This window comes from Aedes aegypti, chromosome 2, assembly GCF_002204515.2.
Source record: "Aedes aegypti strain LVP_AGWG chromosome 2, AaegL5.0 Primary Assembly, whole genome shotgun sequence".
NCBI classification, from domain to species: Eukaryota; Metazoa; Arthropoda; class Insecta; order Diptera; family Culicidae; genus Aedes; species Aedes aegypti.
Window position 1 is genome coordinate 312,739,265 of NC_035108.1, and position 12,427 is coordinate 312,751,691.

Here is a 12,427-nt window from a genome sequence, read left to right on the forward strand (position 1 = left end):
GCAGATATGCAGAACAATCATTCAGGTGGCAAATAAGCGTTAAAAAATTCTACTTGTTAATTTATTTTTGAAGCTTAGGGGCTGGCTCTATTCCAGTAGGGACGTAACGTCAGGAAAAAGAAGAACAAGAAGAATAGTAAGTGTAACGGTGGCATTAAAATTCAACATGTTGAGTGTTATCAAGGTGAAAACTCATTCTACTACTTAAAACCAAGATGGCGTCAAAATCCAAGATGGCCGCCAGATTTTTTCACTCAAAATAATACTCCTATTCTTCATCTGACTCGAAAAATACACCAACTATTGAAAACTTGTATCTTTGTTGTACCAAAAATGATGTTTGCATTGATTGCACCCGCCATATACCTCAAAATCGTGGAACATGTTTTAGAAAATCGTTCATTTCATAGGGTAAATACCATTGCACACCTGGTTTCTGTAGCCTATCTTACGCATTTTTTCCTCACCTTCTGATGGTGATCTCAGAATTCAAAACGAGCGGTGCGCTAATGATGAAAAAACGATTTTTCTAACAAAATTCAAGATGGCGGCGAAATTTAAAATGGCCGCCGGATTTTTTTTAACTTCAAATGAAAGCTATATCCTTTCTCTATACGATGCCATTAAGTTTGGTATGTGTTCCAAGGGAAATATGAGACATATCACGTGAAGAAATACCCAAGATTTATCAAAAAATGGGCTTTTTTGCAAACTGTTTAGCTAGCTGGCGTACGAAGGGTCCACCAATTTGAGAAAACAAAAAGGACCACCCTTAAGTTTTATCGAAAGCTAGCGATCAGTGACATAAAATTGGAATTCTAACGATGGGTGCCGATGGCGGCCTGGTTTCAGCGAGAATTGCTCACAATTAAATCTATCAGGTTTGACACCATTTAAAAAGCGTATAACAGCACTAATAATTGTGACTTAGTATAATTAATTTCTTAAATCAAATATTTTTAATAAAGCAATTTTCAGTTCAAGCTTATGAACGGAAATATAGCCGTTCAATCTGCTCTGAAAAACAGTGTCTTGTTTGTGGTTCCACCATCTTAACACTGGGAGTCTCAAGCTTCTGAAGAAATGTCTGAAAGGATTCATGTTAAAAAATCTCTACAGGAATCTTGATATAAAATCCTAAAAAAATCCCTGATAATATCCTTCGAGCTCTTTACAGGAAGCCTGCAGAAAGTCTGTAATTTATACTTGATGACAAGCTGGAAGAGTTTCGACCGGAGATTTCCTTAGTGGAAATTTGGGCTTTTATCGACAACAATCCTTTTCCAATCCGTAATTCATAATGTTGCGTTTCATAAAAAAAAATAGAAAAATCACATGAAAAAGATGCGGAAAGTGTCGAAAATTGTTATTTTGTGAATTTGGCCTCCCCTTGTTTTCGCTCCCCTTCTGATAGAAATCTTGGCTACATCCATGACTTCTGGATTTGTAAAGTGGATCTCGTCTTCAAGTTTTAAGTTAAACTCGGTATATTTTTCACAATTTTCCAAAAACAATCAGTTGTATAGAAGAGAATTAAGTGGATATGAGTAACTGACACCGAAGAAAACTACAAGTGGTAGTTGAAATAGGCGTATATGTTAAAAGGTAAGCAATTAGGGCGCAATTAAAAGTTACAATGTTTGAATCTACTTTCTTAATTCGCTCAGAGAGTTTGAGTACGTAAAATAGTTTTATTTGAAAATTTTATTCTACAAACTTGTTTGTTTTACCAAATTTATTTTTCTTATCGGCTTGCGATAACTCAAAAAAGTGTTCATGAAAAGCTGTGAATTTTCTGATCACTTAATTTTGAGCTACCTTCAAACCGTAGTAAACAAATCTGAGATGCAATAAAGTCTAAAAGAGTACTAGAAGCCGAGATCCAAGCCCAAAAAATTGACCTTTTAATATAGAAAAACGACCAATGCGTACTTTAATATTCAGTTTAGTACTATGTGCCCAAGAGTACTACAACCTGATAACATTTCCGAGTGGTGGGATTTGAATACACGACCCTCAGCATGGTCATACTAAATAACTGCACGGTTATTTGGGTCCCATTTGCTACAAAGTAAATTTAATTTCTCCCGTATAACTAAGTAGGGTAAGTGTACCAGTTATGGACATAGTGGATCCCTATTTCGCCATACGTGATTACTTTAATGTCTTCGAATTTCGAAAAGTATTGTGTGTTGTAGTAGTTATATTTAAGATATATCTTGATGTTAAAACTTTCAAAAACATATGAAATGTGAATGTTATCAAAATGTCACATATGGCCAAATAGGGAACCACTATGGCCATAACTGGTACACTTTCCCTATATTTTTAACAAATTGACATACATAATAAAGTTCTTAATATAACTAAAATACTCACCTCTTGATACAGCGTAACACCATCGGCAATGGCAAGTGCTGCCAGCACCAGCGACGAACCAAGGGTCAACGACGTCGACAGCGCCGTTACGCTGTCCGTGACACCATAGATGTATTCAAATTGGCACCACTTCACAATGCATTGAGCGCCTTGAACCGTCATGGTGATATATAATAGTCCTGCAGGGCCAATAAATAAACAGAAGTAAAAAATGAGTGACCATGATTGGTGCTTAGGAATGTTCAAGTGTGCATAAAAACCGAGCAATTGCTATGTTGTCTTCACACACTTCTATAACACGATGATAAATATAAAATAAAATCAAGCATTTTGAAACGATGAGTCACATATAGATGAGAACCAACTAAACATCTCTAGTATAATTCTCAAGAGTTAAGGGAGTACACCCGACTGTGCTGGTCCTTCCATCCAACAAATGCCCAATATTCGCACGCGAGCTGAGTAGAGTAAGGTGGGGCAAAAATTTGACCTGAGTGAAATAATCAATATTTTTCAGAAAAAAAAACTATATAGGTTGAAAAGAATAAATACCACGCAATAGACCTTCAAAATATTGGATCCAATTTTGCTGAACAAATTTCCGTAAAATATTTACCCATTATTTAGGGGCCCAGATAGCCGTAGCGGTAAACGCGCAGCTATTCAGCATGACCATGCTGAGGGTCGTGGGTTCGAATCCCACTGGTCGAGGATCTTTTCGTAAAGGAAATTTTCTCGATTCCCAGGGCATAGAGTATCATCGTACCTGCCACACGATATACACATGCAAAAATGGTCAATCGGCAAAGAAAGCTCTCAGTTAAAAACTGTGGAAGTGCTCATAAGAACACTAATCTGAGAAGCAGGCTTTGTCCCAGTTGGGACGTAACGCCAGAAAGAAGAAGAAGATTTACCCATTATTTGTTTCAATAATTTCAAAATCGGTTTTCTTAAAGTCACCATGGTCTTAAACGATCCCACCGGGTGGGGCAAGAGTTCTAGACTAATGTGGCGTCAAATTATCGATATTTTTGTGGCTCGTATACTTTTAACTAATTGTTAAATGATGTTCGCGTTAATTCAAGACAGTTCACAAATATTTCCACGAGATACCATTCGGCTCGAACTTTTTTTCCACTATAAGTCAATAATGGTTTCCAAACTTCTATGCAAAAACTAATACGCCTCAAAGCATCCTTATGATAGGTCTAGATATGTACGCTCTTACAAAAAATCTTAAATCATATTCTATATTGATTTTGTTCCATTCAATAAACGTTCGGCCGAATCTTGCAGTGTTCAGGGTTAAAAACAACAAATGGCTATAACGATTTTTTAAACGAATAAGATTTCACTAATGTTTTGTGTAAAAGTATCTTACTTGCAAAGCATTCGAGCCAACATTACATTTTATAATAATTGTCAAAAATAGAGCTAGAAATCTTGAAAGTAAACTTTTACTCCACCTTACTCTACCATAACAACATCGCTTTTTCCCAGCGAAGCTTGTCGAATCGCACTGCTGGTTTGGTAGCCATCTCCGGGAGACAACCATTCAATGCGCCTTTGCTGCTCTGTCTGCTGTGTGTCTGCATAATTTATGACTATACTTCAGATTGAAAATTTATGCCGAGATGTAAATAACTTATTACGAGCCGAACGCTATTTCACACCCTTGGAAAGCTCGAGATTACAAAAAGTATGGACGCAGCAGCGCCGAATACCATACCGCCACATGGATGGTCGCTCGCTATGCAAAATGTAAACACCTCGTTCTCGGTTGGGGCGTTGTTGACTATATGCCACGGATGGTGATGTTATCGGAATGCTCCAGTAGTATACATCGCTCCCTGCGATGGCCAGTGGATGATATTCTTTTCTCGTCTCGTCGGAGTATGTATGTTTTTTCCATTGCGTTACGCATATCTTTCCCATCGCTGAGCGAAAATTCTCTTCTTTTCGGCTTTTTATTGTTCGAAATTGGAACTTTTCTACTGAAAGTTATATCAATATTTCCACAAAACATTCCATAATTTTTTAAATTGTTAGGTTTGTGCGGTAAACATATAATATAATATTGTTCCAATCTATGTAGGGATATCTGGGATATATCAATCCGAAAAGATCATCAACAGAAGAAAATCGAACACATCGTGTTCAGAACGACATACCATTGCTTTAATTTCAAGGCGTACTGGAGATCCAACTGTAAGAGCACAACAAGTCTGAAAAACTCATTCTGTGTAACGTAACAACGCAACCAAGGAAGAAGTGAGACTGTTAAAGGCGAACAAAATTTAGCCTCCGAACATCTCATGCTTAGAATTACTATACAACACACTCTTAAAAATAATGAAAATCACTCCGGACGTAATTCACATTAAGACTGAATGACACATGATGTAAGTGATGCAATGACGTAAAAATGGGTTCTGAAAGATGTATTCAAAGAAAAATGTAGTTTTACATAATGAAGAACATGAAAACGATGCCGATTGATTGATGATTGACATTTCTCGAAACAGACACCATCGTATTTAAAATGTAACACAAATTCGCGTCATTTGGCTCGCTTCTTTTATGTGCATCCAAAAGACGTAAAATCGCATGATTTTTTCGTAGTGTGCAATAAATTATTTCCACTGGCCTTTATGATTGTCATTTTCGTGTATGATAAAATTAAGATGATAATCAATCTTCGAGCTGTTTAGTGGAATACCTATTAGTAAATGAAAAAAAACATAGAATTTAGAACTCTAGTGGAATTAAATGGTATGGGGTGCCGGTGCCATTAGTGGACTACCTAAGCTACACACTCCGAAAAAATCATGCGATTTTACGTCTTTTGGATGCACATAAAAGAAGCGATCCAAATGACGTGGATTTGTGTCACATTTTAAATACGATGGTGTCTGATTCAAGAAATGTCAATCATAGCGGCATCATTTTCATGCCCTTCATCATGTAAAATTACATTTTTCTTTTAATACATCTTTCAGAACCCATTTCTACGTCATTCCATCACTTACATCATGTGTCATTCAGTCATAATGTGAATTACGTCCGGAGTGATTTTCGTTATTTTTAAGAGTGTATGAAAAATCATAACAAAATAACGAAAAGCCTTAAGGTGAAGATGAATCGAAGCCGAACCTCGAATTTTCAAGAGTACGAATCTGGAGAACCAAACATCCGTTTAAGTAGAAAACTTAATCGATTGGTCACTAGCTGGCGGTGACTAATCGATTAAGTTTTCAACTCAAGCGGGTGTTCAGTTCTCCAGATTTGTGCTCTTGAAAATTCGAGGTTCGGCTTCGATTCATCTTCACCTTAAGGCTTTTCGTTATTTTGTTATGATTTTTCATACACTCTTAAAAATAATGAAAATCACTCCGGACGTAATTCACATTAAGACTGAATGACACATGATGTAAGTGATGCAATGACGTAAAAATGGGTTCTGAAAGATGTATTCAAAGAAAAATGTAGTTTTACATAATGAAGAACATGAAAACGATGCCGATTGATTGATGATTGACATTTCTCGAAACAGACACCATCGTATATAAAATGTAACACAAATTCGCGTCATTTGGCTCGCTTCTTTTATGTGCATCCAAAAGACGTAAAATCGCATGATTTTTTCGTAGTGTGCAATAAATTATTTCCACTGGCCTTTATGATTGTCATTTTCGTGTATGATAAAATTAAGATGATAATCAATCTTCGAGCTGTTTAGTGGAATACCTATTAGTAAATGAAAAAAAAAACATAGAATTTAGAACTCTAGTGGAATTAAATGGTATGGGGTGCCGGTGCCATTAGTGGACTACCTAAGCTACACACTCCGAAAAAATCATGCGATTTTACGTCTTTTGGATGCACATAAAAGAAGCGATCCAAATGACGTGGATTTGTGTCACATTTTAAATACGATGGAGTCTGATTCAAGAAATGTCAATCATAGCGGCATCATTTTCATGCCCTTCATCATGTAAAATTACATTTTTCTTTTAATACATCTTTCAGAACCCATTTCTACGTGGTCGTCCGATTGATTTTTCTGACGGATTCGCGCGTATTTTCGTTGCCGGAGAATTTTTCCCCTGTTTTGGAGCGCCTTGCTGGGTAGTGCTTCGTGAAGCCCAAGCAGGACAGTTCGGTTTTGCGTCGTCCGATTGATTTTTCTGACGGATTCGCGCGTATTTTCGTTGCCGGAGAATTTTTTCCCCTGTTTTGGAGCGCCTTGCTGGGTAGTGCTTCGTGAAGCCCAAGCAGGACAGTTCGGTTTTGCGTCGTCCGATTGATTTTTCTGACGGATTCGCGCGTATTTTCGTTGCTGGATTTTTTTTTTCCCTGTTTTGGAGCGCCTTGCTGGGTAGTGCTTCGTGAAGCCCAAGCAGGACAGTTCGGTTTTGCGTCGTCCGATTGATTTTTCTGACGGATTCGCGCGTATTTTCGTTGCCGGAGAATTTTTTCCCCTGTTTTGCAGTAGTGTGTGTTCCTTTGACTGCGACGCTTGCTCCTGCGGGGCGGGTGATGCGGTCAGGATCGAACGTGTTACGCGTGGAGTGCAGTGAAAATGTGTATAGTGTTTTACGGAAACCCCAGTGCAGCGACGGAGAAAAACTGCTTCACATCCTGGTAAAATCGTTCTTTATTATTGTTTACTTTACTCACTTATTACCAATTCAAACTAAATACGTGCCAGGGTCGAAAATATAATTTTCGATTCGGGAAGTGTAAAAACATTGCATATATCCATTTGATATCTGGATGTTTTTATGCGGGGCTTACTGTAAATAAAAATGACCTCAGAATGTGTGTGTATTTACTGCCATTCTTGAAATGGGTCGTTGGAATTTCAGTAGAGCTATCACCTTTCATCTCCTGGGCTAAAATTGTCTGCAGATATAAAGATATCGAAGGGTATCATTAAATACATGCATACAATTTTCTTCCATAAAAGCACTGCCGGCCAGTGGGAGGTGGATTGTATCACACACACACACACACATCTTTCAGAACCCATTTCTACGTCATTCCATCACTTACATCATGTGTCATTCAGTCATAATGTGAATTACGTCCGGAGTGATTTTCGTTATTTTTAAGAGTGTATGAAAAATCATAACAAAATAACGAAAAGCCTTAAGGTGAAGATGAATCGAAGCCGAACCTCGAATTTTCAAGAGCACAAATCTGGAGAACTGAACACCCGCTTGAGTTGAAAACTTAATCGATTAGTCACCGCCAGCTAGTGACCAATCGATTAAGTTTTCTACTTAAACGGATGTTTGGTTCTCCAGATTCGTACTCTTGAAAAATTGAGGTTTGGCTTCGATTCATCTTCACCTTAAAAGAGATCTTTTGGCGTCAACAGAAAAATTTCAATCTCTACTATATGGGAAAAATATAAAAAGAGTGATAAAACTAATGTGTCAACATAAAATCGCTTGAGCCACTATTGGTACACGTGTTCCAGTAGTTGCGCTAGTGCTCCAGTAGTAGACGTTTGGGAATGATACAAGAAATTTTAAACAATATTATAAATTTTTACATAGGTTTAACATTTTTCCCTCGGAACAGCAACTAATATCTTTCGAATGAAGCATAAAGATCATCTCTGGGATTTTTCTTCATTTTAATACATCCATTTTAAAAACGGCTTCCATCCGTTGATCCACTACTGGAACACGATGGCAACTATTGGTGCAGGGGAGCAATTTTTTTGCGTAAACTTAATTATTTATATGACTTTTTGATAGAATAAAAAGCTGAAATTTGGCAAATCAACTAAACAAGAGGCGATCTATCCACCAAAAATAACACATGTCGTTTTTATAGGAAAATGTACGTTTTATTCCATAGTCCAATCTACTGGTACATTACAACCATTGGTACCGGTACCCTAGTACTATATTCGGTTTTTTCATCTACCTTAAATTAAGATTATTAAATATTTCCGATTAAATTTACAACCCATCAGCCCCTAGATCAACCCTAATGTTTTATTTTATTGTATTTTTGGACATTGGATATCACGTGGTTCAATTTTTTTTATGCCTGAGATCTTCCAAAACACTCTGCAATTTTGATAACAAATGTTTAGGTTCATTGAAACTATAAAAATGCCTTCAGTATATCCTGAAGGCCTGTGTGGATATCCTATTGTGCTGAAAATGAACAAAGCTGGAGAAGAAAAGCAAGTACAGGTGGAGATCCGACAGCTGAAAGACAATAGACTGATTGACTATACGTACCATATTTAAAGGGACAGTACCGTTTCCACCACCTTGATGAGCTGTCACGTCGTTTTATGCAAAATTGTCGAATCTTCCCGTACTTTTGGAAATGTTAAACAGGCACATCAAATTTCACACCAATAAAAAGAACAACAGCAGCCTATTAAACAGATTTTGATACGGTTTCAGAGTTTATCGTCTAATTAATCTATTTTTCAAGAAGAGTAGTAGTCCCATATCCAAACTCCCAGTGTTTTCTTGTGGAAGTGCAGAGGACTCCTCGGCTTCCATAAAGCAAGTAACACGTCAACATTTCCCTCCCATTCCCAAATTGACCTGCATTCGGACGCAGCCGCGCCGGTAATGTTTGTTATAATAATGAGAGCACATTGAAGATGCTACTGATCCTTAGTAGCATCTGTTGGTTCCCTGTGTAAGTACAGCTGTTCTTGCAATAACGGAGTAGCAACTGCGGGCGGTCAATCATGCTCAAACTCATGCTCAATTCATCTATTTTTCAAGAAATCATGAAACTTCAGTTTCTCATACAACCCAATATAAACTTGATTTGTAGACAGCATATCCCGACTAGCAGAATCTAACAGAATAAGGAAGCCAGATCCTATTCTTGGCACTTTTGATTCACTTCGGCAATGGGGTTTTTTGAATGCTGCGGAGCTCATATTTTGCCACAATGTGTGTCGTATTGAAGTGCTTTTTATTGCATAGTTACAAACGATTCGAGCGAGAAAAACCAACCACGCTAAAGTAAATCATGGGAGTGCCCAAGTGACTCTTAACCCTATTAGTTGATAAGTTATTTATTAAAGATATTTTTCTTACAACGGTCAATATAAACAATATATTATTTGTTATAGCTATATCGGTCCATCGGCTATCCACCTATTCATTTCATCATTTGTAAAAAATCTTCTATAGACTCCCTTGGCCTTTGAGTCGCATGACCGATATAGCCATTACAAATAATATGAAAAACAATCACGGTCAATACCTTCTCTACAGTATAAACAATATGCAGGATGATGTTAAAATAACTACAGTGAAACGTCCATGAACCGATGTTCGATGACTCGATACCGTCTCATGGAACCCTTGGGGGTTCTTCTTCTTCTTCTTATTCTTCTTATTGGCATTAACGTCTCCACTAGGACATAGCCTGCTTCTCAGCTTAGTGTTCAATAAGCACTTCCACAGTTATGAGAGCTGAGAGCAGTTATGAGAACTGAGAGCTTTCTTTGCCAAAGTTGCTATTTTCGCTTTCGCATGTCGTACAATGATACTCTATGCCCAGGGAAGTCAAGGAAAGTTCCATTACGAAAATATCCTGGACCGACCGAGAATCAAACCCAGACACCATCAGCATAGCTTTGCTTGGTAGCCGCGGACTCTAACCACTCGGCAAAGGAAGCCTCTGAAGACTAGGATCCGGGTTTCAAATAAAACAATTCGAATAATGGTTGACAACGTGTTTATGAACCGATCTTATTCGTACTTTTTCTACAACTGACCTAAGCTACCGATGGAGAGATGAACCTGCGTTCAAATCTGTACGATACTGATAGTAGGTGTGCATGAGATAAATTTGAATAAGTGTAGATTTGTAGATCGAAGTAGACATGGAATAAAAGGTCTCTTGTTTTGGTTGTGAATCTTATGAACAGACGTTCTTTCCTTACGTGCATCCGACACTACAAAATCTACACTGACTTCTACACTCTGGACCATAAACTCTTAACTTAAACAACGCAAAATATGATTGCGTTCCACTGGCAAGTTTACAGCTCGGCCATCCTGCACACATCATTCATCTGAAAGAGATTATTCGTATTCATCCTCTAAATATTCAACATCTGTATCCTCTTCTTCCAAATATTCTGCGTTATCCCAGGGAAGAGCCAAATTGCTTCAAAAGAAGTCAAAGTTGGGTTGATTTGTGGCTCCGTATGTACAGTGCTGGGTGTATTTTGTTTTGAGTGACGAAAGAATTACTTTCAGTGATCCATACTATCTAGCTAAGGGGTCGTCTATAAAACGATTGTGCTACTTTTCCCCGAATGTCGTTTCCCCGAATGTCGGTTCCCCGAGCGCCAGTTCCCCGAATGACCCTTTTCCCCGAATGCCATTTCCCCGAATGACCCAGTTCCCCGAAAAGTGGTACTGTTGGAATAGGAGCTCTAATAGTTTTTAGTAGCAAGATGGTGAACTAGAAAGAACGATAGGCAATCGAAAGAAGGAGATATTTGGTCTTTCTCGACTATACACATGTTGCCAAAAATGCTGAGGACGGTAAAACTCCTAAGAACCGCCAATCAAATAAAGAAGGGTGCATATCAGATGACCAGTACGTTCACTTACCTGAAATGTAAAAAGTTATGACAATTATGATTGCCAAAAACTGTTCGGGGAAGTGGGTTATTCGGGGAAACGGGATATTCGGGGAACAGGCATTCGGGGAACTGGCATTCGGGGAAACGACATTCGGGGAACCGACATTCGGGGAAAAGTAGCACAACCCTATAAAACACATGGTCATTTATGGGGGAGTGTGGTGTCTGGCCAATGGCCACGGTTCACGCAAATTTTAAAATGTTTGTACGGAAAAAATAATCACTAGGGGAGAGGGTGGTCTGGAAATCCAATAAAAATACTACTTGAATAATAGACAGCCTCTAAGGAAACTCAAAAGAATAACGCTCATTTCGGAACACTTGATTTGATAAAGAACCCTGAATAAAAATATGTCTGAGCTCATCGTTTCTTCAAGTACAATAAGCTATCTATTTCAGCTAAACTTACTTAACAAAAAAACGTAAAAATATCCTTACCATATTCATCTTTAAGTTCCACCACTCGCACGAATACTGCTCCCACAATAATCGAAACCATTCCTAGGCAGAAAGAACACAGGCCCATAACAGCCGTTTCCATGGACACCCCATAATTTAGCTCTTCATGGTGTGCATTCTTGTTCGATTCAGCTTCGGGCAGTCCATCTTCCAAACCGCCCTGACCACCGGCATCCTCATTAGGCCTTGGAATATGGCCGCCTCCATTCGAAGGTTCCGCTTCCAGCTGACCAAGATGATGAATGATCACACTATGTTGGGCCACCTCACAGATGCCGACTAGAATTGATGCTAGTACGAGCGTTAACCGCAAATTATGCAAAGCCAGCAGATTATGACGCCTGAAATGATACACAAACAAAACCAACAAATGCAACACATTAGAAATAAGCCTAACCAATGAGTTCCAGTCGAAGGTACACACAGTCTACCGATTGCTAACTAACCGTAAAGCGGGATAAAATTGATTGTTTTTTGGAAGAAAATCTTTTTACCTGATAATTACCGATTAAAATTGGTTAAAGATTTCTCAACGATAGATTCTGAATAGACCTGTCATTTTTAATGTAATCGAAAGTCGTTTGGGGCAACTTTTATAAGGCACGTAAAACTATAGAAATACACAACCAAGCTACAAAAAATCGTTTTTTGAATATAAATAAGTGCATTGCAAACAAAATCGAATGAAGTATGTGAAACGTTGCATACCTCTAGATGTTTAACATTGTAGGTAAATGTCTTATTTTGATTACAAAAGTAGCTCCAATTTGTAGAAATACTTTCTGCTAAGATCGAACTCAAAATCTACTCTACCTAGGTTGTCAAGGATAAATGACTAACTCTTTAAAACTTCACCAAATAGTGACCGTAGAGCAGATTGTTTGTAAGCATTCAATTCTAAGATATCATCGATTTTAGAAATCTAAAATTTTTCTG

The 12,427-nt window shown here is 38.0% G+C and overlaps 1 protein-coding gene across 1 annotated transcript in view; it reads right to left on the minus strand.

Moving 5' to 3' along the window:
• Positions 1–1,868: 1,868 nt before the first annotated feature.
• The window catches only part of LOC110675192, a 40,327-nt gene continuing 29,768 nt past the window's right edge, over positions 1,869–12,427 (minus strand). The window contains exons 3-5 of the mRNA XM_021839601.1: positions 11,471–11,832; positions 2,380–2,558; positions 1,869–1,901 (exon numbers count right to left, since the gene is read on the minus strand). Of these exons, the coding sequence (XP_021695293.1) occupies positions 1,869–1,901; positions 2,380–2,558; positions 11,471–11,832 (574 nt within the window). The remainder of the gene's footprint in view (positions 1,902–2,379; positions 2,559–11,470; positions 11,833–12,427) is intronic.